The sequence below is a fragment of the Chaetomium strumarium genome, assembly GCF_033439665.1.
Source record: "Chaetomium strumarium strain CBS 333.67 chromosome Unknown B0T15scaffold_1, whole genome shotgun sequence".
NCBI lineage: Eukaryota > Fungi > Ascomycota > Sordariomycetes > Sordariales > Chaetomiaceae > Chaetomium > Chaetomium strumarium.
This window is the reverse complement of record NW_026944429.1, coordinates 5,059,186-5,085,660: the sequence shown is the minus strand read 5'-3', so window position 1 is coordinate 5,085,660 and position 26,475 is coordinate 5,059,186. Positions and strand designations below refer to the sequence as shown.

The following is a 26,475-nucleotide window of genomic DNA, read 5'->3' as shown; positions in this document are numbered from 1 at the left end:
TTCCATTCCTATCACAGAACTACCTAACAAGTGGAAACACCAACGAAGATTACCGTGCCTAACTGCTTTGGTTTTCAAGTTGCCCCTATAATGAACGAACGATCAACGATTAACAAAGGGTGTTATTGACTGAATATGTATGACTTTGAATGAGCCGTAGCTCCAAAAGTTCTATGAAAACTTTGTTGAGTGGCTGTGGCTAAATAAGGTAGGGACATGCAGTGTAATGGTCCCCGCTATTACATGCCTCCTGTCCAAAATGACGCCGTAGGTCAGGTAGGTAATCAAGTCGTAAACGAACCAAGAAGACCCAGAACGCCCAACAAACAAATCGGACACCAGCAGCTCAACACAACTCCTTGTAACACCTGAGAAGTCAGAACACCGCACAGCTACCCAAACCAAGCAGCTAAGTGCATATCGAGGCGACTAGGTGCCATATCAAAGACATGGTCATGAGGGACTAGTCTCTCCCGCGTCTTCCCCTTTGTTTTCGCCGGAACCTTTAACCTTGTCCCACCAGTTGCTGACTTTCCCAGTAAACCAATTCCAGAAGTCTTTGACAGAGGACTCGACCTTGTCGATGGCCGACGCGGCATCATCACTGTCATCATCACTTCCACTGCCATCGTCGTCGACAGTCCCTGAAGGTTCGCTGGTGGGTTGTGGGACAGGTTTGTCGACACCAACCTTGATGGTCGGCAAAGTCGATTCCGCATTGCTTGTTGGCGCTGTAGATTCCGCCATGCTTGTTGTGGCAGGATCGACCAGGACGGGCTTTGTTTGCGCTGTGGCCACCGTTGTCGACGTTGAAATTGTATGGCTTTCTACCGGATCTGCGGGAGTGTCCACCTCGTTTATGGAGGTGTCATTGTGTAGACCTACAGGTTTCAAGGGCAGTCGCAAGGTACCGTTGTTTGGAGCTGGAACAATTCCGACAGAGTCGCACAGCATGTTGTAGACCTCGATGTTTTCTGAGAATATTAGCAAACTCCAAAAAGAAAGAAAGAAAAAGAAAGAAAGAAAAAAGGTAAGAGTTGCAAAGAATATAAAGTAAAAGTAGAGTCTGAATGAGAGAAGGGCCCGAACGGGACAGTACTTACGGAAGACCTCGACCCGACTATTTGGGGCGTGTGGAAAGGCCGGACCCCGAGCGATGAAGATTGCCCTCATCAGAGGATGCTCGTGGTCGTAACCGTGAAGGCCACGTGGATGGTACACAGCGCCCTTAGCTTGCGCTTCCTTCAGGTTCATCTCCTCCATCTTGACGAGCGCCCATCCGGCCTTTGGAACAATCCACAACGGGGCAATACGCTCGTTAGCCGAGAAATGATACCTCTCCGGCATGTTGACATCTCGCAGATAGACCTCCAGATTTGGGTTCTCTTTGGTTTTCTGCGCCAAGTCCTCGTAGATGCCTTGTAGGTCGTCCGGGTTCTTGGGTCTCAGCCCAATCAGCGGCCAGCCATCGGTGTGCTCGATCTTGGTGAGGTCCACGATGTCCTCGAGCTGCACGAGTCGAGAGATGTCGGTGGTGGCCATGCCATGGTCCGAGACCACGATGACATTTACAATGCCCGTGAGATGCCGTTTCTCCAACCCCCTGAAGATGTTGTCAAGCATCTTGTCCACTTTCGATATGGTGAACCGGATCTCAGTGCTGTTCGGGCCATACTTGTGCCCATCCGAATCGACGTTGGGCACATACGCTGCAATGAGCTGCGGCCGGTCGGCATCGGGCATGTCCAAGAACTCGAGAATTCTGTCGACTTTCCTCGACAGCATCTCTTTCCCGTTGTACTTGTCTACGTACGTCGGTTCGGTGTCAGCGATGCGCACCTCGCTCCCAGGCCACATGTGAACGGCCGTTTTGAGTCCTTGATTTTGCGCTGTGACCCAGAAGGGTTCCCCATTCCACCACTTGGGGTCCATGCTCCGGGAAGGGTCCGTGTAATAGAACTCTTGCTGTAACGAAGGGTCCCAGAAAGTGTTGCCTACAACTCCATGTGACTCTGGATACAGTCCAGTCGCGATGGTGTAATGATTTGGAAATGTGACACTCGGGAATGAGGGAAGCATGTAAAGCGGTGACACGCCCTCCTTGATGAACGCGTTGAGTCTCGGCGTTAGTCCCCTGTTCAGGAAGTCGGCACGGAATCCGTCTAAGCTGATGATGATGGTGGTCGGGGCGAACATGGCGGTGCCGTTGCTGACCAACTTCGGCTGACGCGAACTCTTCCGCCCCAGCGACAGCTTCCACGCCACCAGAACCAGAATCGCAAATGCCACGGCGACGATCGCGTGGAACAGCAGCCAGCGACGACAGCTACGCTTCCGTTTCGCTTTGGCGTCAGTGACATGCAGCAGATGCTTCCGGTCAACTTCGTCGCTGTCGTCGCGATCGCTGCTCTCGCCGGTTGAGCTACCGTCCTTCATGCCACCTTCCTCCATCTCATACATCAGCTCGCCGTCTTCGCCATGCTGCGCGTGGGCCAAGATCCTATCCCTCTTCGCCTGCCTTCTTTGCCTCCTCGCTTTCCTTGTCTCCTGGCCGAGACCCTCCACCGATTCGCCGGGTTGCGCGGACGGACTCCTAGACCTCGACGGAGACGCATCGCTCAGCCGCCTTGTCAACAGCTTCAGCGGATTTGGAATGGGCAGGCCAGACCCTCTACGCTGCCTGTCCTGTTTCCTGCGGCTCTCCGTCACCAGCTGGTCCAGCTCCTCCTCCTCCATTAGGACGAGCCTATCGTGCGCGCGCAGCTCGCGGCTGTTGCGGGCACGCAGCTGACGCTCGTCATCGTCGCTGTCAGTATCCTGGTCGCTGCGGATAGATATGGCGTCGGCGTCGTAGTCGGACGGAGAAAGTAGTGAGGCGCCGCGGGCGCTCGCGGCGTTTGTCTTCAGCGACTGGAGGGGCATTTTAGGAGCAGCGGGTCGGTGACCCTACCGTTCGATCGACATGGGGTATCGATATCTGCGCGTTTTGCGGGACTGAGAGTTTGTCAGTCAGTCATGGCAGAGGACTGCTTGAGACGAGATGGTGACAGACAACGTTGAAACAATCAACTTGAGCCTGAGCATTACCAGTTGAGAACTGAGATGATAAGGTAAGATGTTACCCCTGGTTCAAACAAGGGTCATGCAGACATCAGACAAATGATTGGTGAGCACCCCTGGCTGATCCACACTCCGGCAACGGTGGGCCGGCAGTCGAGACATGGAACGCTTGCAGGCATGGTTTGGGTTTTCGCCCACTGGCACTCGCCACTCCTGCCAGCAGATTCTCATTCTGCTCTTCCCTCAATGCCCAGAACCTAAGAAGCGGGATGTACAACAATGGCGCGGACGAGTCATTTGAAGAAAGAGGCAGAGGAGATTGCAAGCCTGTCGGGCAGACCGTTTCAGGGTTGCTAATATCGCTGATACGGAAGGTGCTTGGTGTATCTGTGGTATGAGCAGATCACTGCTCACCACTTGCACTCAGGCACAATGGAGCATCCACTTATCAACCATCCAAAAGTCCACAGGCTCAGACCGTGCTGGTTCTGAACGCAGCGTGCCATCTGACAGAAACATCGATCTAGGACCCAAATCTATACCTGATGAATGGTGTTACTTAGAGCAAGCGCCATCATGGACAACCCAACGCCTCTATCCCATGTCTCCAACCGAACAGGAACCAACCGGAGTAACCACAGTCAACACCAACAAAACCCGAAGTTCTCTTCCCACGACATATCCTTGACTACCCGTCCCCTAGACCACCGCAGACTGGGCATCCCGCCTTCGACACGCTCTTCAAACATCACTTTGATCCCGTCCGCCCCAGGATACGCATTCCCGATGCATTTGCACGCGGTACGAACTTCCTCGTCTGGGTTCCAAGCAACCACCTTACTTAAACCCCATCTCCTCGCCTCCACAACAGCAGCGTCCAGCAAAGCGGCTACATCCTTCACCGTTTCTTGTTGGGCGTGAGGGGTCTCTTGTTGATCCTGGCAGACGCGCGAGATTCGCAGGATACGAAGGCGCTTCTCACGCCAGTCGTGCGCCCAGGTGATCCAGGACTTGTTGTTGCTGCCGCTGCTGCCATTGAGGACCATAGCACCATGGGCGAGACGGAGGTTCCCAGTGAAGGGGACTATTTTCCGGCCGTCGAATTCTGCGCGCGCAAGGTGCCATGTTATTTGGGGCAGGGTGGGCAGGAAAGCCACGCGGGTTTTGCCGTCGGCGGGAAGGGAATTGAAAGATTCGGTGAGGTGATGGACGTCTGCTTCGCAGAGGTCAGATAGGTCTGATGCCTCCAGCAGGCGAGTTTGGCCGCGGTAATAGGACGCGTGGGCGGGAGAGGATGATGAGGGGAGAAGCGTCAGCGTGGCCTGTCGGCTGCTAAAAGGCGACCAGCCCAGGCTGGCGTAGTAGCTCCGCCCGCTGTCGCTATACAGTACGCTGCAGTCGCTGTCGGCGTCCAGCTGCTCCTGCACTCGGCGCAACAAGTAGGATGCCATCCCTTGCCGCCGGTAGGTCGGATTGGTGTAGATGTTGGTGACACCATAGCCGTGGCTGATGCGTGCAGCTCCTCCGCTGCCGCCCGAGATCAGAATCGGCTTGCGGATAGCCTCACAGCTGGCGATGATATGCCTAGGGTACCCGTTGAGGTAGAGCACCCAGTACCGGCAGCGGCCGTCCCGGTTCAAGTCATGTTGGGCGAGGTAGCGTTCCCGCTCGACGTAGTCCTCAAGTGCCATGGGCGCTGCCCAGGTTCGACCGCATAGCTCCCAAGCGAGCTCCCGTTGCTCGGGCGTGGCTTCACTGAAGACGATATCAGAGGCCGTAAGGCCCATGGGCTGAGCCATTCTGTCGTTATTCGTTATTGCTCTCCCTGACCCTCTATGTTGTTTGCCACCTTTTATACCTCAGCTCTCCTGACTGGGGATGGTGGGGTTGAACCTCCCTGGACGAGGTGTTGAGCGGGGCCTGATCCGGTACCTTAAGCCACAACCAGGCGGTGGAGGTAGCGGGGACCTGACTGATCTACACGGGTGAGATCAGCAAGCGTGGGTTTGCTCGCTTCCTCGTGCGATACAAGACATGGGCTGCAAGAACGAGTGTCGGTATGGTTACAGTCAGTCAGGTTAAAAGCCTCATTCGGTGAAACTTCAATCTTGGGTGGGAGCACAGCAGATTCAAGGGTTAGGGGTATAGCCCAAGCCACACTCACGGCCATGTCGTTGAAAGAACTTCGATGTCACGAAACGGGTCATATATGTCTTGGCTACCTGGACGCTGTGAAACTGGCTGTGACTGAATAGTCGAGGCTCTTGGAATGGTATCTGCAAATACGGGAGGTCACCTCCACCTCTTCCACTCAGAGTCTCGGACTGTCCTCCGAACTCTCTGACAATGTCAACAAGGGCATTGAGGATAGCTCAAGAAGCGTGTTGCGGGTTCATCATGTGAGCAACATGGCGAGCTAGTTGAGAGCATCTATATGTCCGCCTGGTCAAATCAAATCGTTTGATGCTGTTAGCTGAGGGAGGGCGACTGATGAGCAGGAAGAGAGTTGGTGTCGTCGTGAACTTGTCATGCAGTTCACGAGCTAAGTCCCAAAAGGGGTATTTGTGGGGCAGTTAGGCGGACAAGCCACAATTTCAACCGAGAATCTGCCCCACCTGTGGCTGCAGCTGCAAGGCGGTCGGAACCGGCACCAGCGGTTCCGCAAATTTTGGTCGAGCCCTGCCAATTACCAAGGCGCGCACAAAAATTGGTCTCGATATCGGCGAACGGCAACGACACGGATTCTTTGACGGCGAGCAACAGCATCAAAGGTGCGTTGAGCATTTCCCACATACCTTCTTGTAATCTGAATCGGCCGACTATCGTTCTCCTTCTTGCCTCTTCGTCCTTGCACGACTTCAGCTTCGCCGCTACCTTACTGGATCGTCGTCACTAACACGATCGCCCACATCAGAACGTCGACCAAAATGGCATCGATCGAGATTGGAGCGACAAGCTGGCGTCGCATCGAGGTTGGCCGCGTGCTCAAGCTCGAGAGCGGCAGCCTCGCCACTATTGTCGAGATCATCGATCACAAGCGCGTATGTGGAAACCGGACTCTGGCGGGACGGCGAAGGCAACCGAAAGCGGTGTGAATGGGAAGACACTAAAACGTTGGAAATCAGGCTCTCGTCGATGGCCCCTCATCAGACCCCAAGCTCGCGACCCCCCGGGGCATCGTCCAGTTCTCGCGGGCTCTGCTCACCCCCATTGTGATCGAGAAGCTTCCCCGCGGCGCGCGGACGGGTGCCGTCAAGAAGGCGTGGGAGGCTGCCGGAGTTGATGCCAAGTGGAAGGAAAGCAACTGGGCCAAGAAGCAGCTCCAGCAGGAGCGCCGTCAGTCGCTCACCGACTTCGATCGGTTCAAGGTTATGCGGTTGAAGAAGCAGAGGAGGTTTGAGGAGCGCAAGGCTCTCGCCAAGATCAAGGCTGCCGCATAAGGCGGGGGTTCGGTGCTTTAGAGGGATAGCGTCTGGTTCGACATGGCTTTTCTTGGGGAGGAAGGTATTCTGGAACGGTCTGCATGAACATCAGCAATTGGGCTGCTGGGGTATCTCTTTGCGTCGCTTTCGGAAGACCTGTATGTCACATCATCAAAGGTGACTGGCGTCATATGGAACATGCGATATTGAGCCAAAAACAACAAAAGACCCAACGGACCATGGCGCCGCCATAGTGGCGCAGGTCTGTGAGATATCAGAATCAGAAACCCCGGGAATGCCGTGACGGCAATGCTTCTGCTCTATCTTCTTGGGATTCCAAGAACCCTCATGGCCCTGCTCAGTGCTGTGAATCACTGCATACGTATGATCTCAGTCAAGGTACCTTACGTACTCAATAAGACACTTGATTGATGATCGCGGCCCCAGGATACGGAAACCAAAGTGATTACCGGTTTGGGACTAGCGTACCCGAGCCTCAGCGGTGCCCGAACAAGCCCTACCAAAAATTGGATCCGAACATTTCTCTCCCACCACGACCTACCAGCTTCCTTTAACCCCCGCATTCCCAATTAGCGGCAGTTTTCACGTCAATGTGAGTCTTATTCGAGCATTGCCAGCGGCATGTATTGTTAGATCTCCCGTATCATATGGGAAGACCTACCATTCCCGCCTTTGGCAATGGTTACAAGCAGTTGCATTTATGTGCGGGGTGGGAGCTGACCGGAACATGATGTTGCTAGCTTTCCCAATATGGCTGACCCCCGCGTTGAAGAGCTCCCCGAGGAGGAGACCAAGAAGCCGACCGTCGAGGAGCTGGACGAATCCTCAAGCGATGAGTCGGAGAACGAGGCCGAAGCTGGTGATGCCAGCATTCCCGCTGGCTCGACGACCGTGATCCACTCACGCAACGAGAAGAAGGCCCGCAAGGCCATGGAGAAGCTGCACCTCACCCGCGTGCAGGGCATCACCCGTGTTACTCTCCGCCGACCTAAGAACGTGAGTCTTACCGAGGAGGAATGGAGCTAGGGCCTTGGACTGCTGCTACTGCTCGTCTGGGGGGCATGGGCCGGTCCACGGTGACCGGGGATTGTAAGATCGGGGAACTGGGAGGCTAACGCGTTATGCTTAGATCCTCTTCGTGATTAACAATCCCGAGGTGTACAAGTCTCCTAACAGCAACACGTACATGTAGGTTCTGCGGCCGGCGTCAGGCGATATGGAGGAACTGGGAGCTGACTCCTGAGCAGTGTCTTCGGTGAGGCCAAGATCGAGGACCTCAACGCCAGTGCCCAGGCTGCTGCCGCCCAGCAATTGGCTAGCCAGACTGCTGAGCACGACCACGCCGGCCATGCCCACGACCACAAGCAGGAGGCTGCCAAGGAGGAAGAAGAGGACGATGGCGAGGAGGTGGACGCCGAAGGCATTGAGGACAAGGACATCGAGCTCGTGATGACCCAAGCCAACGTCTCCCGGAAGAAGGCGATCAAGGCGCTAAAAGAAAACGACAATGACATAGTCAACTCAATCATGGCATTGAGTGTCTAGACTTGACGGGGGCCGGTGTCAGTTGTCGGCTAGGGTCATGGTACATCCTGCGAAAACCAGCGTTCAGCGTCAAGTCCCCGTTGGTGGTCAGTTGGGCGGCTGTCTCATTGCGCCGCAAAATCAAGACTGTTCCGAACTTCCGTAATGATTCGTTATTTTGGCGCATCTCATGCGATGTAGTGCTTGCGTGCCGTTTTCTGGTACATAGATGTCGAAGCCGGATACCAGTGCATCCGTCACCCTTCGACTCAGGCCAATCGTATCACGTTCTGAAACCATGAAATTGCAAATACTAAGGTAAGTAAGGTACGGATACCCGGTACTTAGCTCCTAGGTTGCGATGCGGAACTCGATGTTCTTGGAATACCTAAAGCCCCAGAATTCCAAGCGTCGGAGCTAGTGAGCTACCGGTTCCTTCCGTGAGTCATCACGTGACGTAATTTCCTCCGGGTAAACGCTCCTTGTATTCGGCAAACTTCAAGCCACGACAGTGACGGAAACTCTCCACTCCCCGACCACAGAACCACCGCAAAAATGGCCGCAGTAAGTTCCCGGAGTCAATTGACATCTTGCCAGGTCGAGGGCCTGTGCCCGGTGTACTGGCGGGCAGCGATGCGCGGGCGTTGCAGTATTCGCAAGGGTCGGGACTGAGCTAATTATGGTTCGAAAAAAACACAGCGAAGCACAGCTCTCAAGGTCGACTGGGCCAAGATCACGACGTCGCTCGGCCTGCGCGGCCAGACTGTGGCCGGGTTGCAGGCCTTCAAGAAGCGCCACGACGACGCCCGCCGCAAGGTGCAACTGCTCTCGGAACAGCCCACCAAGGTCGACTTTGCCCACTACCGCAGCGTGCTCAAGAACCAAGCCGTCGTCGACGAGATCGAGAGGCGCTTCAATGCCTTCCAGCCCGCCACCTACGACCTTTCCCGCCAGCTGAAGGCTATCGAGGCCTTTGAGGTGGAGGCCATCAAGAACGCCGAGGCCACTAAGCAGAAGGTCGACCTCGAACTCAGGGACTTGGAGAAGACGCTGAAGAACATCGAGTCGGCCCGGCCGTTCGATCAGCTCACTGTCGACGACGTCGCCGCTGCCGAGCCGAGCATCGACGAGAAGACCACCCAGCTCGTCTCCAAGGGCCGCTGGTCCGTGCCAGGGTACAAGGTGCGTTCTCCCATGCTATTTCCTCCGCAATGCCCGGGAGTGTGTGCTAACGACGCGAACAGGAGAAATTCGGCGACCTCTCTTTGCTATAAACAACTCGCTGCCCGATTCCCCTTTCCTTTTGTGTACTCTAGCATTGTAGATAGTCCGCGCGCTGAGGAACGGCCTTCCGTAGAGGGGGGAATTTCACCTTGTTAAGCTCACCCCCTCACTTGTCCTAGCGTCATGTCATCTCTTCCTCCTGTCCAGCAGGATTCACCAGGTTATCATTCCCTCCTCTCCACCAACTTACAGTGTACCCCTCTCCTGGCCCTATCTCCTGCGCTCTCCCGCCTTCGACATTCCTGCACTATTCATAAACTACCCATTCGTTGCACCGGAGTAGTCACCATCAGGACCGGGAAACGAGACAACCCCCGGGATTGGCATACGAATACTGTTTGGTAGGGATCCGGAAGAATGGGAGTCCAGAGACGGATGCACGACCCCTTACAGTAGATCGCTTATGCGTTCAGCCTCTTCGGGATGCCCTTTACGACGGATGGACCGGCGAGATGGGGGACGAGGCCGGGTATTTGGCAGTAAGAAGCAGAAGGAATCAAGCATGGCTGGGTGCGATATCCTTCTCCGTTGTCGTGGTAGGTCTCCCTGTCTTCATCCCGGAACTCCGTCTTTCCCAATCTCTTCCTAGAATGCCGGCTGGAGGGCGCGCTTCGAAATCGTGAACAGTCTGTTTGCGGAGGAGACAAATAACTGTGAATCCTGATATAGTGAGCGGCGCATGAGAAACACAGGCCGTAACCGGGTAGCGCCAACACCGATATAACAAACCGGGATATGACAGGCAACATGGCGGTGATGGCTGAGACATTCGGTCCCTGGTTTGTAGGTTTGTCGGAAGGATAATGGCTATCTCCAAACCTATATGAGTTGAAACGAAGGCGGGAACTGTTATTTTTGCACGTCATCTCCTCCCACGGGGCAGTGTGACCATGTAACTTAACCTAGAATACGACGGCACGAGTCGCGGCTGAGAGTGGAATGGGTGGTGAGAGTCTTGATGCTGCAGGTAGAGGCGAGTTCGAAACTCTACATGCCTCCGAGATGCCATCTCCATCACGCCACTAACACGGATCTAACCGCCTGCTGTCAGATCTAGGCTGAGTTGAGGCCGAAGCTCAGTCACCTCCATACAAGCAGCAACTGGATGCCACGCGCTCAATACCGCCTGTACTGATGTCAGCATACCCTCATCCTCCCTACTAAAAAGTAGACTATGCAGAGAAACGCCATGTCGTGCCCCGTAGGATCTTCATATCTCGTAAGCCAAACGGATGTTCCACGGCTTCCTGGCCAGAGCGGAATTAGAGTAGACAGCTGCCAGATGAATAGCAATCCCGTGGATAGCTGTTCGGTTGGGGTCTGTCCACTGTCTGTGGGGGGGTCTGGTTGATAACGTGAATCTTCAGACATGGCAGGGAGCCGAGAGACGGCGTTAGAGCGTGCAAAGAGGGAAGGAGCCTGGGTTTAAGACTATAAGGTACATCCGTATTGGATTTTGAACCGATTTGACTCTGAAGTACGCCTCGGCTTCAACCTCACTCTGAAGCTTCCGAAGTTCTCCATCAACCCCAACCATGGAGCATGGGTCCAAAAATATTACCTGAGTATTTAGGACTTTTTGTTAGTGGAGGACACGTGACTACCCAGAGTGTGTCATAAAAAAGGTCGTCGCCAGCGGGACGCAATACGGCTGTTAAAACAAGCATCCTCGACGCATCGTACTCATTTTGCCTCTCACTCTTCTACTATTATCTTTACTCTTGTTTTTCTTCTTAGCTTCCTTTCTCTTTTTTCTTATAACTCCAATGTTATTTTGTTGATTTCTAGTGCTTGGTGTACGCATTCTTTCGCATTCTTTCGACTGGGGAGAGAGTTGGGTGTGCGTCCACGTGACTCGCCTAACCCAATATGGCCGACACTTTAAGTTGTGTCTCAATCGTCGAAGTCCAACCTCTCTCCATCCATGTGGCGCCACCTTTCGCAACCACGATTCCTATCCAAACCATCTGAGTCTAACACCCACCATGACCGTCTTCCAAAGCCGCAAATACCCGTCGGCATCCCACGGCAACACCTTGGGAGCGCGTTACCGCGCCATGATGGCCAAGCACCCCTTTCTGCTTTTCGGCCTGCCCTTCCTCACCGTCATTGTGGGAGCGTCTTTCGTGCTCACTCCGGCCACGGCCATTCGGTACGAGCGGTACGATCGCAAGGTGCGGCAGATGACGCGCGAGGAGGAGCTTGGAGTGGGCAAGGACAGAAGGAAGGTCAACATACGAGATGAGTATTATGTACGGCTTCACATCATTTCTATATCCTTTCTTTCCTTTTCCTTTTGCCGAAGCTGTTGCTGAAGGCCCCACACGGGCGGTTCTGCTAACACGCGGTGCGAACAGAGATTGGCCGCCAAAGATCTCGATAACTGGGAGCAAAAGCGCGTCAAGAGGCTCCCAGGGGAGCATGATGGCATCCTCTAGAGTGAGACCCGTACCGAGGACAAGGTGGGCGTTGCCGCATCGGACGAGTCCTCATTGCACCACACTCGGATGGCGTGCTCTCCCTGCCTCCGAGATGCCATCTCCATCACGACGCCACCACCACGAATCTAACCGGTTGCGGTCAGATCTAGGCTGAGTTGAGGCTGAAACTCAGTCACCTCCAGCCGCTAGAGCACTCGGCCGCTGCCTTGGAAGGATCGCTGTATTATTCAGTCAATACATGACTCACCCGGCACTCAACCGCCCTCAGCCTATCCTGCGCACTAAGCTAGGCCACCATACCTCTCCTAGTAGGAACGGTTCAGAGTAGTCTCCCGATTAGTCTCCCAGCCGATTCGGAGGGGATGCGGATTTCGCGGAATCGGACGGCATCGCAAAACCGTCATGTTCTGGTGCTTGCTACTTCGGAAGTTGAAAGCGAGACACCCTATGCCACAGCTTCGTTTCGGATAACGACGTTCGAGGCTGGGAAGCCTGCAGGATCGGACCGCAGCAACCTGAGCTGATGAGTCATGTGGATGGTTAGTCTCCAAACAGGACAGCGGTCGAATACTGCCACTTCTAGGGTTTCCTCTACAACTGGGAAGGTTATCAGGCAGAGTTGCTACCAAGACGGCTCATCAAGAAAATTGCTACTACTTGGACCAGGAGCAATTTCCACAGCGTTACCGACGTACCACCTACCCAGCGCATCATTGACATTTCTCGCATGAACCTCGTGCTTTGGGCTATGGTCGAGAGTGCGAAGATGCGAGCCAGGGTTCCTGGATCTGCCGTTATGATGACAGTTGAGACGGTAGACACCCCCACGTTCGAGGCGCTGACTGTCCCAAATGGTGGGAAGGGGGGTGCTCTGCCATAGCCATCTGATGACGCATTGCCGGAGTCGACTCTGGCAACATCGAAAGAGTCGTCTTGGGTGGCAAGTGAAGGACCGTCAGCATGGCCTTTAGTCCACTGTACGATCATGCAGTACGCCTGAAGTCTCGAACACTCGGTCGAGTCGCGCTGATGCTTAAGTTCGCTCACCAATAGTGGCTATTACCAGGATTGCCATTGGTCGGTAACATCACTAATGCGAGGGGAATCGTACAAGTGCTTAGCAGATCGGAAACTGCGGGATGCCAATCCTTGGACGAGGAGGCTCAGATCGAGGTTGTCTATGACGAGAGATCGGCTTCTGACCAGGAAGCCTAGGCGAGAACTCGACGAATGACAGTGAGACGGCGATGTCTGTCCGCGCTGTCAATGCTGATCGAGCGAAACCCGATTGCACTTACACATCCAGATAAGAAAAGAGAACGAATCCCCGCTAGAACCCCACATATGTTTCAACTCCGTGACTGCACGGAAGTTCCTGACCGTTTTCTGCCAAGCCAGCCAGCGGCGGCGAGTGCTCCCATTGGCAGGGATATTCCCACCGGCGATCCATGCATCAACTTGAACCGCACTGCTGGATCAAGCGTGCAGGCTCCGTTAGTGGCTGAAGCCCAAATGCTAAAATCCAATCATGGACGCAACAGCGCATTTTTGCTCATACACTAACTAGAATGCTTTCTGGTCCCATGAGCAGATGCCACGCTGTGCGCTTGCCACAGTCCGGCGATGCAGACAACCGGAAGTGGCAGTGGTGGCAAGCAGCCCAGGAATGAAGCTTCCGGAGTGCTGGTTTGTCTCCCGCGACCCGCGCACACAGCACAGTACTATACACGCCACGATTTGCTTTCATTTCATGCGCCGTCGACCTCCGGACCGTCGACCGCGGCCCCTCCGGTGGGTTTGCTCCAGGTTCTGTCCATTCGGCGCCTGTCCGCGTGGGCCGACTTCCCGTTGACCGGCCCAGAGCGACGGCTGCGCTAAAAGAGGCGAGCCCGTTGCGGTCGCACTGGGGAACTCATTACTGGGGACGTGCGCCTCCACGGCATCAACTTCGACAGACCCACCAGGCTGAAAACGACCAAGGCATGCAGCCCGGCGGGGTCGCTTTTGACATTTCCACTTCAATGACGTGAACGTGGAGTTCACGCTCAGCGTCGAGAAGAGATCAATCAGGGCCAGGCGCGGCACGGATTATTATGGAAGGAAAGCTCCTTTTCTGTTTACGGGTTCCGGAACTGGAACATGGTTCTTCTGTGCGAGCAGCAACCTGTCATGGTCCTGTTGGTTGCGAGTACGAAGTGTTGCTCGTATTGTCTGACAGTCGCATCTCTACAGTACAATACATTGTAGCTTATCATTGATGAGGTGGCTTTGTTGCGCACACTCTTGGCGTGCTTTCGTCGGCCCTGGCCCTGTCCCTGGCCCTCTCATGCAACCTTGAACATGGATGGCTGATGGTGTGCCGCTAAAACATCCTTGGTCACGCACCTGGGCCAGCCACACCCCAATACTCGACCAGCCCGATCTGTCGCTTTCCGTCCGATCCTCTCTAGTTGTAGGTGCTGCTGCCAGGTACCACCGCTGCCGTTTCTCCCGATCGGTACCATGGCTTGGAACCTTACGTCAGGCACAAAGATGGGAGCACTCGGTGCTTATAACACCCCACTCTCGGCCTGCCTGCCTTTGGCTTGGCCCGTCAGTGTGTTGAATCTCCAACAGAGCCGTGCTTGGGCCCGACTTCAGCCAGCAGCGGGCGACAACCAACTAGACTCGATATCACCCAATTTACAGAACCACTTCTAAAAGACAACATTACCTCCGCGTGATGTTGTGTGGCATCCACTCTCACTCAGGCCATCACCACCACCGCTTCCTCCGCAGTTCCCGGAGTCACAAAAGCAACAAGAAGATGCTTCCACAAAGTCACCAGCCAAGCCGCGCCGGCATGCCGGCTCGGCCGTCGCTCGAATCGAGCCCGCGGCCATCGACAGCAAGCAGCAGAAGCGACGGGTCGATAGACTGGGATCCGTTACGCCTCCACCCATTCTCGCTTGCCCCGGGACCTGCTCCACCGCTCCCGGACGCCTCCGTCGACAGCACCAGCAGGCCGTATCAGCCGCAGGAGCTACGACAATCTCGTTCCAGTCACAACCCACGCCACCAATCACCACCATCTCGCCACTATGCATCCTCCTCCAAGACCGTCATCTACGGCGGCTTCGACTTCGGCTTCAACAACAACAACAACAACAGCCTGAGCCAAGCCATGCCCAGCATGACTGATGAGAGCACCACTGGGGGAGCAAGCAGACGAGCTCCCTCCCCTACTCCGAGCGACGCAAGCAGTGAATGCAGCCTCTGCCCCTCGGATGACATCGATGAAGGGATCAGCCTAGGCTTGGGCCTGGCTCCACCACCCGCCCCCAGACCGCGGCCCCGGCCTCGTCCCGACCGCGGCGACGGCTCTAGCTCGTCGGGTCTGGACGACGATGCTGAGGACTTCCTCCGCCGTGGCCGGTGGAAGAGGAGAGGGATTGTTTTCGCCAACACCATGCCGTTGGCTGGCGAGGATGAGACCTTCGAGATTTGACTTCTTCTTCCGTCTCAACTTTTTTTTTATGTTCTGTTTCCTACGGTGCATTAACCCGGTTGATCGGATACGGAATTCGGATAACTTCGGAGCATTTACACTGTGAGGCTGGCGTTGAACAGTATAGGTCATCAGGCTGGATTCATGGGAAATATTCAGGCGCCCTGGATCGGGTACATTCGGACAACGACATGGGACATGGACTGCGCATTTTCCCTTTGTTTTCCGGCATCTTCGGGATTGGGGGGGCCGGATACATCGCGATACCCCTAACTTGTTGTTGCGGCGTCGCTTGCTATTTTGCATTGTTAGTACCTACTATCAGTACGAGTTTTTAACTCCGCGGCCTGCAGCGCTGGCAAAATACGTTTCAATCTATTTGCAGTAATGAATCTGGAAGAATTGACACTTGATTCATCTCTCTCCAGCGCCTCCAAGTCCAACCATGTTATCAAAATCGTCATCCCTCAACCCGAGTTTTACAAACTGCGCAATAATACCTACTGTAGATTGTTTTGAGGGACATGGTCATACGGGTTTTCAATTCTCAACCCCAACATCTCATCAGTCTTGTCCCGTCCGATCATGAACTATTGTATTGTACCGCTGTCCGGCACGTGTCCGGGTCCTCGGCATTCATTCACCATTTGCCGCTCCCGATTTTGGCGATGCTTGGCAATGCAGGGCCGGGATTTCCAGATCGGGGCGAAAATGTCACCCTGCTTCTTCCCGCTTTTCGATGCTCATATTACTCCACTCGCTCCTTCCACATCCCTTCCCGAGCTTCCATGCATTCTTTTCAGCTCGTCATATTCGCTTATCAGCCTCAACACACAAGGGGTTGGTTGGTTGGTTGCAACGGGACAGTCACGCGTGGTGGGCAAGACAGGAAATTGCATCCAGCGCCGACTGGGATGAAAGTTGTGCCTTGATTTATTAGGTATTTCCTCTGGTCAGCAAGTTCGGCGGCGGTTCCTGGCAACACGAACTTTTGGGACGCCGAGGGTGCTTCGTCCACTCTTTCCTTGGCTAAAGAGAGGATTATCATCACCCACTATTACTTGACTGGAACCTCAGCCATCCAACTTTTCGACAATTCGTGGTGCCGTTTCGGGAGGGAGGGTGGATTATGAGTCGGCATTCAGCTCCGATGTAAGAAACCCGAGGCAGAGAATGGGTAAAAGGTGTGCATCAAGTTCCATCAGAACGACCTCATTCGGACTTCAGCTACCCAATTTGAAGACACCGCGCCGTCTGCAATCTCTGGGTTTCCTGTTTTTGGCCGTCCCTAATCCCCAAGTAGGTGCAAGTACATACATTTGGTGTGGCTCGGCCCCCGCATCTTGGTCAGCGAATGTGTCCCGGTGGCACACCCGCCACCTGTCACATCTTCCAGGTTATAGTCTCCAAGAAAAAGGGCAGCGAGCGGCGAGCCACCTACGTACTGTACACGTACCTCCGTACATACAATAGGGCACAGTCGAAGCGAACCGAACTGCCCCGAGCGGCTGGGCAGGCTTGGGGGTGTGGTCAAGTGACACCAATACTGGATATTGGCCTGAGGCTAAACCTGTTCCTATCTGTTTGCCACGCAGGTACCGGAACGCTCATGCAGGTACTGTACGGATGTACGGCGCGCACACACACACTCAGGTGTAGTAACCCGCAAAGGCTGTTCGAACAAAGTTTGGAATGGAGCTGCTGAACCCGACAAGCTGACTTTCAATGCACACACACACTCACCGACTGCTGCCAAAAAAGCACGACAGGAAACAGGGAAATCTGCATGACCAACTTGAGTAAATGCAGGGTTTCAGTACGACCCAGGTCTCTCGGTCCACGCCGGTGCTGCAACACCAACTACGGGGCGCCGCCCCGTCAGCACGGGTCTTCCGGCCTTGAGCCCCAGCGACGAGATCCGCGCGCCGCCGGGCTGCGTCGCCCAGATTGCGATGGCGACGGTGTTGGTGCCGCGGTAGTTGAGGATGCCCTCAGGCACGGGGAAGGACGTCTGCGGGCCGATGTGGCTGATGTAGCGCCCGAATTCTGTAGCGCCAGGCAGTTAGTATCTGGGTAACACAGCTGATGCAAATGATGTATCTCAGGTAATCAGACACAAGGGCAAGTCGAGGTAGGTACGCGAGACATACTGTGTCATGTATGTCTCGGGACGTCTCTTCCCATGGAATGTTGTTGTGACGTCTGGGCGAGACACACAGGGGTGGGCGGAGGGAGAGAGAGAGAGACAGTGGTGACAAAGTGATAAAGCGGAAAACTTACGAAACCCATTCACCCACAGCACCGCCCGGTACCTTCCCCCCGAGCCAGCCGGATCGATTTCCGGAAACTCAAAATTTAACGGTACGTCCCTAGTCCACAATATTGTCAGCCGTCACAGTCCCTAGGAAAGTTCAGAGTGCAAAAAAGGATGATAAAGAAAGAGCCTTAGACTGAATGAAACAAACATACCACTGCTCCTTCGGGATATCCAACTCCAACTCCGCCGTCCAAAACCCCACACCCGGCTCATCAATCCCCTCCATCGGACTGCCCGCCGCCGCGAACTTGTCGGTGGGCGCCCCCGGTTGGTGATAGCCCATCCGCTCGGCAAACAGCCCGCCCTCGTTCAACGGGCCCCTGACCTTGTCCACGTAATCCTCCCCGCCCAGGTTCCCCGTGACCTTCCACTCCACGGCGGGCGCGTCCCCGGCGGAGGTGGTAAAACCGTAGCTCATGATGCCGCGGGGCGCCTTCATCTCGTCGCCGCCCACCAGCGCGTTCTGCGCGTTGCCCATGTTGTCGACCAGCACGGTCAGTACGTGCCTGCTCCCGGGAACCAGCCTCAGGGGGAAGCTGTCCCGGTGCGACGAGGACGACAACGACGAGCCGTTGCCGTTGCTGTTGCTGTTGCCGGCCCAGCTGCCCAGGAAGGTGTCGTTGAGCCAGACGAGCGACGCGAACGCGCACCCGCCCTGCGTCACCAGCCAGAAGGCCGTCTCGGCGCCCGTGGCGGCGAAGTGACCTCGGAAGAGCAGCGCGCCGCCGGCGTGGAAGCCGTAGTCGGACGCGTAGAGCGAGGTTGGCGTGAGCGGCGCCTGGAGGTAGGTGTTGTTGGTGAAACTGTGGTTGGCGGACGGCCAGGACGAGTCGGAATACGAGGGTTGCCGCTCCGGGAGGCTGTCGAGGTATTTCCACGCGAGCGCGGACGGGTCGGGCAGGGCGATGGTCGGGGGGTTGTAAGCGACTTGGGCGTGCCAGTTGCCGTCGCTGTCGACCTCGTGCTCGACTGTGACGTTGTTGATGGTGAGGGAGGTGACGGAGCTGGGGACGCCGATGATCTCGACCGTGGTGGTGCGGTTGAAGTCGCCGCGGAGGAGGAGTGTATTACTGGCGATGAGGGCCGAACGCATCAGGTAGCCACCGTTGATTATCAGCGGCGACCGGCCCCAAGCCTCGGTGACCCAGTAGTTGTATGCCGAGTTGCGGTCTGCGTGGTCAACCTCGGGCTCGCATTCTTGACGAGTACCGTAAGGGTAAATCAGACTTACCCAGCAGGTAGATAAAGAGATCCCCAAGCACGACAAACTGCCTGTCGCCCGTCGTTTGCCACTGCACATAGAGGTACGGGCCGTCCTGTCCCGTCTTCACGTCTGCACTAGTCTTAGCTGCAGAAGCCATGCTGTTGGAGTCGCGCTTGATCAAGAGCTCGTGGGTCTCGCCCATCCCTCCATACACAACCAAGGCCGTCTTAGTCTCGTACTTTTGCCAGGTGAAGATCTCGGCGGTGCAGTAAACCAACGATGTATCTCCGACCGGATAGTCGGTTACGTGGATCTTCGTGTCACGTCCGCTCATGGTCAAGGCGCCACCGAGATGAGGGATGGTGACCTTCCCCTTGGAGGTGGGCAACGTCAGCGTGTAGTTGACCGGCTTCGCTTCTCGAAATGCAGTCTTGCGGGTGACGAAAAATGATCCCTTAGGCCCTAACACCGCCGTCACAGTTATGTCTCTGTTTGGGCTGTAAACCCCCGTGCTGGGCTTGAGCGCAGGGCTCGCTTCAAGGTAGCCGGGGGAGACCTTGAAGAAGTTGGCTTGGAGCTTGAGTTCCGAGTACTTCTCCCGCGTAAGGGTGCGGTCTTCGGCAATGGCCTGCTTTGGTCAGAAATAAGCACGGCAACTCCGCGGGGTGGGAATTATACAGCAGCATAGTCGTGCGAGGTGTATCCGCTGTCATAGCCCAGGTTTCCCCAGTTGGTTCCTCCGAACATCTGCTGCTGTCAGCACCGTCTTTCAGTTACTTTGGATTTGGGCAAGCTTACCATGTAAATGTTGAATATCTTGGCACCTGCGGCAAAGTTGTTCTTGTAGAAGACACGGGTCTGCTCGTGGTTGAATCGCTCCGCACAGCGAGAGAAGCCCGAGCCGCCCCAGTAATCCAGCACGCCGCCCTAGTGCAGTCCGGTGTAAGTTGGGAAAGTTCCTTAGGTCTTCTGCAAAATGGATGCCGCTTACTTGGAACTTCTCAGGTCAGCACTTCCGTATTATTGGAACAAGATACTGCGCAAATATATTGCATGGCACTCACCTCTGGAATCGCGTATGGCGTGGTCGGACTGATGTTGAGATGCATGGAGTATTGAGTCTCCCGCAGAGCGCCCTTTTCCCACGCCATATCATTGCAGTCCGGGTCAAGAGGATAAAGGTCGTGGCCGTACAGGTCGACCTGGCCCACGCCGGTGCCCGGGGCGTTGTGGCCCCCCAACCAAGCGTCGTTGTTGATGGAGGGCACGATGATGCCGCCCTTCCGCGCCTGATCCTCAACATATTGCATGTATCCCGGATCAGGGAAGTTGAAACCGATCAGGGTCCTCGAGACACTGGACTCGCCATTAGCGGGCCGGCACCCAACAGAGATACTAGATGTCTTCATGTCCGTCCGTCTTACCTGTATTCGTTCTCGGGCTGGTAAAGAATTACCCTCCCGCCGTTGTTGATTTGCGCTTTCGCAATGATTCGCGCAATATTCGCCGCGTAGCTTTTCTCAACGTCAGCCGAGACACCTCTCTTCACAGCCCACGTACCCTATCAACATAGCACAACTCACTTATCCGTAGAGGCCAGATAATCCACGTCTGCTGTCCTCGGGTGTCCCCTGAGCCTCTGGATCCAGCCCGGCAAACCACCACCGGATACCTCCGCATCTGTTTTTTGGGCCTTCGTCAGCACCAGACCGTCACACACGTCCCCCCCGTCCGCTCCCCAAATTTGCTTTCACGGCCCAAGCACATCAGATCCATAATGAAGAAATAAAACATACTGATATAAGGCCCCGGTCGTGCAATAAGCCACAGGCCAAGCTCCTTGGCGGCCTCGAAGAACTCGGTCAGATCAAACAGGCCCTCCGCTCGGAACTCACCCGGCTTCCCCTCGACCAGGCCCCAGTCGACATGGAACGAGACCGTGTTCAGGCCGGCCGCCCTGATCTTCTCCAACACGTCCCGCCACAGCGACGGGACGGGCAGCCGGAAGGGGTGGAACTCGCCGCTGAAGAGCATCGTGCGCTGCCCGAGCAGGAAGAGGCTGGCGTTGTCCCACGCCGGCGGCGGGTACGTGTGGCCGGCGAGAGGGGCGCGCTTGGACTGTGCTGCGGAGCCTTGGGCTATCTGGCTGAGTGAGTTGGGATCCGGGCTTGGGCCGGAGGAGAAGGCTGCTGCGCCTGAGCAGGCCAGCGTCAGCTCTAGCGCACTGGTCAGCGCGTGGGCTAGTCTCATGTTCGCACTGGACGGGTTCAAATAGCGAGACCGGAAGGGAAAGGGGAAGTTGGACAGCGTGGATGAGGCAGCTAGGAGGAGATGGTGTTGGATTTAGTACTCTTCTGATTCGGGCTCCGGGATAGGATGCTTACCGTCCTTGTAACAATAGAGATCAAGACAAGTGTGACTGTGCTGTGAGGTGGGATGGATGATGCTACCTGATACGATACGTGGCAAGGCGTCGGGTTGCTTGATCCTCAGCCTGACTCAGGGCCATCTTCGTGATCCAGGCGTGGTTTCTGGACTCTGCCGCGCCTGTTTCAGTACTGCCGTAACCGTCAGCCAGGCGTAGTGAAACGGAATCAAAGCTTGTTTGATCATACCCCTGGTAAGTTCATGAGCGTTGCGTTTAGTAGCAGCACAGCGCGCCATACGGAGAACGTTGGCAACCCCTTTGGTTTGCTCCGTGTTTCTTCCCAACACAAGCCGAGGCTTAATAATCCCCGGAGAGACATACCGCTCTTTCTCGGCCTCGCGATATGTTTCTTGCGCAACACCGAACAGCTTGGTGTGGTGTATGGAAGACAAGTGAAACCTCGAGAGTCGACCACGAGACGGATGCCACAGTGGTACTTGTTCGAGTACTGTCCCCATGGGCGACGTGATGCGAGGGGGCCGGGTTTGCCACCAACGTGCCTAGGCCTATGCCCACTGCTCAGTGGCTTTCCTCAGAAAATCACTTCCCAAACAGAGGCAGGACTTGCCATCGATTGCACTGCAGCTCTGTAAATGCTTGTCAGTGTCGAGGGAAATGGCCAGTACAAGATCTGAAAGCATCTGAATGCAAAGGCCTCTATTTGTTCTCCGGCTGCAATATGCCGGTGTTGGGTAATCTGAGCCGGCCATCTAAGCCCATTCTAAGTGCCTGTGGCCACTGACCACCGCTCTCCGAAACGCCTCGTTGTGTCGTTGTGTCCGCCGTATGACCTATCGAAGTCTCAAACAGACTTGCCAGGGCAGCATGCTTCGACTGTAAACTCGGGCACGAAGTCCGTCGGATCCGAGGAGTCCTCGCTGGTGTTGCCGTCGTCTTCCGGCCACTGCGTCGCGGCGATCATGTCCACCGGCAGCCCGTTACGCTTCCACACCCGGCCATCCTTCATCACAAAGCTGACCTGTCGCAACGCTCTCTCGTCTTTGCGTGGGTCCGCGTCCAGTGCGATGATGTCCGCCCGATTGCCCTCGTCCCACCATCCGAACCTGAAGCCACAGGCATCCCCGCCGCAAGCGTGCCACCCGGTGAGCGTGCCTGCCACCAGGACGTCTTCCACCGGGATCCCCGCTTCGAGCATGATCTCCATCTCCCTGACGTTCAACCCATGGTTGGCCACCCCTGTGTCACCGCCCGCAGCTAGCCTCACGCCCCGATCAAACGCCCTTTTCACTGCCATTTTGCACCAGCGGAATATGTCCTGCCCCGCGTAATACGCCTCGGCCGTCATCAGCGTAGGCACCCAGATGGTCCCTTGCCGCGTCATCTCCTCGAACATCTCCTCCATGACACCCTCCGAATCCTCGAAGACATGCTCCACGCTCGTGACCCCGGCCCGCGCGGCCATCAGTGCTGTCCTGGTCTCACCCGTATGCGCAGCAACCGGCACACGTGCCATCCTCGCCTCCGCGACGATCGCATCCATCTCCTCCTGCGTGAACAGCAACACGGCCGGGTTCCTCCTCTCCGGCGGGAACAATATCCTCCCGCCGGGCCCAGGCACGTCAGGAGGGAACCTCATCGTCCGCCTCCTGTAATCCCCGTAGAACTTGATCACATCCGCCCCCTCCCCGACCCGCCGCCTCACGGCAGCCCTCACTCCCACCACGCCGTCCGCGGTATCCGCAGCCCGCGGCACGCTCAACCCCAGGTTCGACCCGCTGGCGAGCTTGTTCTCCGTCCGGATCTCATACCCGCCACTGCTCGCCAGAGCGTCGGTGGCGACAAACATGCGGGGACCCGGGATGATGCCCCTGTTGATACAATCCCGGAAGTTGGCATCCGCGTTGCCCAGCGCCTCGGTGCCCAGGTCGCGGTAGGTCGTGTACCCCGCCAGCAGCGCAGCTCGGGCGTCTAAGGGAAAAAAGAAAAAGTCAGCCGGCCCACAGATATAGCGCATTAGACAGGGGTAGCAATGCTTTTGTGCAACGTACGGTTGGTCGCGCGGACAGTGCGCTCGACCGGGGATTGATCGCGCATTTGCTGCGAGTGGGGGCGTTCTCTGTGCGTACATGCGGACGAGTTAGGTGGGCTTCTCATCTTTTGGGGTGTCAGGGGGAGGGAAGTGAGAAGCGATCACGGACTTGTCCGAATCTAGACACCAACAATGTCAGCTGTTGTACGGTTCAGGTTTGCCTGGGCTTTGGGAGGAGTTCAGGACGGGGGAACTTGGATGACGCAGGGTTCAAGGTGTACAATACAAATGTCCTGTACGTACGTAGAAAGATGTGGGTGTGAGAGTCGACGAAGCCCGGGAGCACGAATTTGCCGCGGAGGTCAATGTCGTTTGGGTCAAGGGGGGAAAGGAAGTCGGCATTGTTGCGGTGATGGAGGCGGACAATGGCGCCGGTTTGAGGGTTGACTTGGATAGAGACATTGGGGAGCCAGCATTTGCGTTGAGGGTCGAAGAGGAGCGAGGTATGGACGGTGATGGTGTCTGGCCTAGGAGGCATTGTTGGTTCTTCGAGCAGCGACGGGGTTGTTGATACAGGTGTCGCTACCAGGCAGAGAGACGAGGAACTGGACGCCATGGCTCACTCGACAATGACAAGGGTGCGAGGAGTACTCTTGGACAATTTGTTCGTTGTGTTGAGATACTACTAGAAATACACAACACTACGGAGATGAGAAGCACAGTGATATATGTTCAAAGCTTTACGTGCTCGGGAAGCTGCGTTCGTTGTCCTTTATTGTTTTCGTTCGGAATTCATGTTGGGTCACGCACCTTGATGGTCGGCCCGGCCCACCTTGCTGTCAGCCGTGTGACGCAACTCTTCCAGCCTTGAAATTTGTCTAAAGCGGTGAGTGGACGCACCCGAGGCAAACAAATCGAAAGAACAACAACAAGCCAACGAGAGATCAACTCACGTGGCTCGCATTCTTCCTTAACTCAATTGATTTGTGCCAGGTAGAACTTGTTGACACGCATGCTGTGTAGCTGAGCTTCTTCCTAGGTTGAGCGAGTCATCTTCCCGGTCGTTCTACGGATAGTTCCCTTTCAATGCCACGTTTCCGCATATCTTGGCATAATGACCGAGATCGCCTGAACTGGCTCCTAAAAGTGACGGTGACAAGTTGACAGCATTGGCTTCAATTCGCGGAAAGGCCCAAGGAGTTTTCTTAGCTTTGAAGTCGCAGCGCAGGTCAAAAAGGGTTACCACCTCTAGAACCTCTCTCCCCGATCAAAGTACTTCGAGCTAAAACATGTGACCGGATTGTATTGACTACCAAGTCAGTCGCCAAGCAAAATACAGGTCCAAGGAAGGGTATGCAGTATCGAATGGTCAAATTAAACGTACCAAACCCGCATCAACAGGTCGTGAACGTGACTTCTCGCACAATACCGAGCATTCTGTCAGTTGCAGGGACAGGAAATCTGTCCAGGCAAGTCACAGCATGTATAGTAGGATGAGGTGCAGATGCGATCTACAGTACGTTCACATCTCCATGCCAAGCAGCTTTCTCGGTCCCGAAAGTACTTGGCGCACTCCCGTGGGGAAGCGGAAGTGGCTGGGCGCTGATAGGGCTGGCGATGGCCCAAGCTCCTGACGGCAGATGCCGCAGTAGGCTCACTTCACCTGACTGACTCGCATTGGAAACAGGGGACCCGACAAGCCATCACAATCCACGACTACTGCTGCGCGTGATATACCCATCTTTAGACGCAGTGAGGTTAGACACAGCAATGATGTTTAGATTCGTACGCTCAGTCCCACCGAAGCCCTAATCAACACGACCTAGGCCCTTAGTCATGACGTAATTAGCTAACGTGCTCCTACAGCACAAGCCTCTCGACATCATCACGCTCTTTCACAAGGCGAGCTCGCCAGCCTCGGTCAGATTGGCGACAGCCCTGCGACAGGCGTCAGCTGCTGCTTCTGAGACGTCGACCGAGGACCAGGCCAGCGATCACTCGGCGCAGAGCCAAGCTGCCCGGCGCGAGGAGTTCAAGCTCGAAATCACGGAGAGCCCGCCGACGCCAGATCAGCTCCAGACCATTCTCGAGTATGTGGGCCAGAATCGCATCTCAAGCATTGTCAAGGGCGCGACGACCCAAAAGGAGGCGCTGAGGAAGTTCCAAGAGAGCGTTGAAAACTTCCAGAGGCCGGTGGTATGTCGCCGCGATTGCGTCATCCTATTTGCGTACAGTATGGTTAATTGACCCTCATACAGGTTGTCGACTGGAACAATGGCAAGGCGCAGGCCGGTGAAAACGAGTCCGAGATCCTCAAGATGATCAATGCGCTGCCAAAGTAGCGGGGCAGCCTGGACTTGGTTGTCTCCTCTTGCCACACTAAGCGCCGTTGCTGTTGTGCTCAGACGGCAAGCCGATTGGATTCTTACTATGCTCGCTCGGGCGCCCCTCCCACTCCATGTACATATTCTGTCACCTTGGCTGGTACTGTCTTTCTGAAAAGGCTATGTTGGCTGCTCTTTCGCACGTGTCATAACTGAGGACTAAGGGCTTTGTAGGCTTGCGAATCACGAAGGTCTCTCTCACTTTCCCACTCTTTGCTTGCTTTTGTAACTTCTCAAACGCTTGTTGAGGGTTTGGGTGGGAAGATCTAAACGCACAGGCGAAAGACACCGCCGGGTCCTCAGCGATGGCTATGTGATCCTGGTACGCAAGAATGCACTGTGAGCAGAGTGCGAATCCGCGGAACCACCAATTTAGTATTTAGTCCTTTCTTTTGGCTTTCTTCCCCTCCCACACCAACCAACCTTTTCTCCTCCTTCATCTCAATTTCACCCCTGCCCGCAAATTAGCTTCTCTCCTGTTCTCTTTCTAACCGACTTGTTCGCTCGTTGAAAACCCACACCTACAAAGCCTTTTGACTGACCAGGAAGACCGTGTTTCTCTTTCTCTCCCTCTCTGAAAACCTATTTGCAATCTACATTTGACGAACCACCTCAATTTCGCCCGACAGGCAAAACCACCGATTCTGGTCATCGGTCTCGCTTCGTGTCTCGTCTGACAGGATACCACCAACTGTGTGTATTCACTCTCACTAGGCAAGGCGGTCCGATCACAATTTCAAACTCGCCGATGGTTCCTTTTTGATAGCTATCCTTAGCTATCCTCCGAAGCTGTGAGTCAAACTTGTCCGCTGCCTCAAGCTAACCCACGCCCTCAATACTGTCACATCAACTAGTGCACTGGGTTGCATGAACTTATTACGGCTAACCCAGCGTTTGTAGCAGCCACTTTACC

The 26,475-nt window shown here is 55.5% G+C and overlaps 10 protein-coding genes across 10 annotated transcripts; 5 read left to right on the top strand and 5 right to left on the bottom strand.

The window, feature by feature from the left end:
- Window positions 1–453: 453 nt before the first annotated feature.
- Window positions 454–2,922, bottom strand: B0T15DRAFT_389757 (alkaline-phosphatase-like protein; the record flags this gene model as incomplete). The annotated part of the gene is made up of 2 exons (XM_062864508.1): window positions 454–974; window positions 1,104–2,922. The coding sequence occupies 2 exons, from the start codon at window positions 2,920–2,922 to the stop codon at window positions 454–456; spliced, it is 2,340 nt and encodes a 779-aa protein (XP_062726690.1).
- Window positions 2,923–3,276: 354 nt separating this feature from the next.
- On the bottom strand, window positions 3,277–5,172 carry B0T15DRAFT_519847 (uncharacterized protein). The gene has a single exon (XM_062868457.1). It carries the CDS (start codon window positions 4,857–4,859, stop codon window positions 3,702–3,704), a length of 1,158 nt encoding a protein of 385 aa, XP_062726689.1. The 5' UTR covers window positions 4,860–5,172; the 3' UTR covers window positions 3,277–3,701.
- Window positions 5,173–5,691: 519 nt separating this feature from the next.
- Window positions 5,692–6,917, top strand: B0T15DRAFT_519846 (ribosomal protein L14-domain-containing protein). Its single transcript, XM_062868456.1, has 2 exons — window positions 5,692–6,101; window positions 6,186–6,917. Exons 1-2 carry the CDS (start codon window positions 5,988–5,990, stop codon window positions 6,498–6,500), a joined length of 429 nt encoding a protein of 142 aa, XP_062726688.1. The 5' UTR covers window positions 5,692–5,987; the 3' UTR covers window positions 6,501–6,917.
- Window positions 6,918–7,253: 336 nt separating this feature from the next.
- B0T15DRAFT_386319 (uncharacterized protein) lies at window positions 7,254–9,301 on the top strand (the record flags this gene model as incomplete). Its single annotated transcript, XM_062864317.1, has 5 exons — window positions 7,254–7,499; window positions 7,633–7,691; window positions 7,751–8,018; window positions 8,727–9,209; window positions 9,272–9,301. 5 exons carry the CDS (start codon window positions 7,254–7,256, stop codon window positions 9,299–9,301), a joined length of 1,086 nt encoding a protein of 361 aa, XP_062726687.1.
- A 258-nt stretch (window positions 9,302–9,559) lies between these two features.
- Window positions 9,560–10,331, bottom strand: B0T15DRAFT_55225 (uncharacterized protein). The gene has a single exon (XM_062870291.1). It carries the CDS (start codon window positions 10,175–10,177, stop codon window positions 9,713–9,715), a length of 465 nt encoding a protein of 154 aa, XP_062726686.1. The 5' UTR covers window positions 10,178–10,331; the 3' UTR covers window positions 9,560–9,712.
- Window positions 10,332–11,206: 875 nt separating this feature from the next.
- B0T15DRAFT_55116 (cytochrome c oxidase assembly protein COX16-domain-containing protein) lies at window positions 11,207–12,016 on the top strand. Its single transcript, XM_062870267.1, has 2 exons — window positions 11,207–11,563; window positions 11,669–12,016. The coding sequence occupies exons 1-2, from the start codon at window positions 11,297–11,299 to the stop codon at window positions 11,747–11,749; spliced, it is 348 nt and encodes a 115-aa protein (XP_062726685.1). The 5' UTR covers window positions 11,207–11,296; the 3' UTR covers window positions 11,750–12,016.
- Window positions 12,017–14,123: 2,107 nt separating this feature from the next.
- On the top strand, window positions 14,124–15,634 carry B0T15DRAFT_519826 (uncharacterized protein). Its single transcript, XM_062868455.1, has one exon. The coding sequence runs from the start codon at window positions 14,475–14,477 to the stop codon at window positions 15,237–15,239; it is 765 nt and encodes a 254-aa protein (XP_062726684.1). The 5' UTR covers window positions 14,124–14,474; the 3' UTR covers window positions 15,240–15,634.
- Window positions 15,635–16,998: 1,364 nt separating this feature from the next.
- Window positions 16,999–21,010, bottom strand: B0T15DRAFT_547850 (glycoside hydrolase family 35 protein; the record flags this gene model as incomplete). Its single annotated transcript, XM_062870186.1, has 11 exons — window positions 16,999–17,285; window positions 17,520–17,608; window positions 17,709–18,726; window positions 18,788–19,388; window positions 19,439–19,507; window positions 19,559–19,687; window positions 19,825–20,116; window positions 20,185–20,274; window positions 20,344–20,440; window positions 20,557–20,946; window positions 20,986–21,010. 11 exons carry the CDS (start codon window positions 21,008–21,010, stop codon window positions 17,053–17,055), a joined length of 3,033 nt encoding a protein of 1,010 aa, XP_062726683.1. The 3' UTR covers window positions 16,999–17,052.
- A 980-nt stretch (window positions 21,011–21,990) lies between these two features.
- B0T15DRAFT_507521 (uncharacterized protein) lies at window positions 21,991–23,716 on the bottom strand (the record flags this gene model as incomplete). Its single annotated transcript, XM_062867653.1, has 4 exons — window positions 21,991–23,117; window positions 23,198–23,265; window positions 23,348–23,357; window positions 23,482–23,716. 4 exons carry the CDS (start codon window positions 23,714–23,716, stop codon window positions 21,991–21,993), a joined length of 1,440 nt encoding a protein of 479 aa, XP_062726682.1.
- Window positions 23,717–24,951: 1,235 nt separating this feature from the next.
- B0T15DRAFT_489545 (thioredoxin-like protein) lies at window positions 24,952–25,520 on the top strand (the record flags this gene model as incomplete). The annotated part of the gene is made up of 3 exons (XM_062866608.1): window positions 24,952–24,963; window positions 25,045–25,374; window positions 25,437–25,520. The coding sequence occupies 3 exons, from the start codon at window positions 24,952–24,954 to the stop codon at window positions 25,518–25,520; spliced, it is 426 nt and encodes a 141-aa protein (XP_062726681.1).
- Window positions 25,521–26,475: the final 955 nt, after the last annotated feature.

What these genes read in the sequence shown, in the direction of transcription:
- B0T15DRAFT_519847 (XM_062868457.1), bottom strand. Translation starts at nt 4,859, where the DNA reads ATGGCTCAGCCCATGGGCCTTACGGCCTCTGATATCGTCTTCAGTGAA.
- B0T15DRAFT_519846 (XM_062868456.1), top strand. Translation starts at nt 5,988, where the DNA reads ATGGCATCGATCGAGATTGGAGCGACAAGCTGGCGTCGCATCGAGGTT. An exon ending in AGATCATCGATCACAAGCGC is followed by an intron (nt 6,102 to 6,185) that starts GTATGTGGAAAC and finishes GTTGGAAATCAG; the next exon opens with GCTCTCGTCGATGGCCCCTC.
- B0T15DRAFT_55225 (XM_062870291.1), bottom strand. Translation starts at nt 10,177, where the DNA reads ATGACGTGCAAAAATAACAGTTCCCGCCTTCGTTTCAACTCATATAGG.
- B0T15DRAFT_55116 (XM_062870267.1), top strand. Translation starts at nt 11,297, where the DNA reads ATGACCGTCTTCCAAAGCCGCAAATACCCGTCGGCATCCCACGGCAAC. An exon ending in ACATACGAGATGAGTATTAT is followed by an intron (nt 11,564 to 11,668) that starts GTACGGCTTCAC and finishes CGGTGCGAACAG; the next exon opens with AGATTGGCCGCCAAAGATCT.
- B0T15DRAFT_519826 (XM_062868455.1), top strand. Translation starts at nt 14,475, where the DNA reads ATGTTGTGTGGCATCCACTCTCACTCAGGCCATCACCACCACCGCTTC.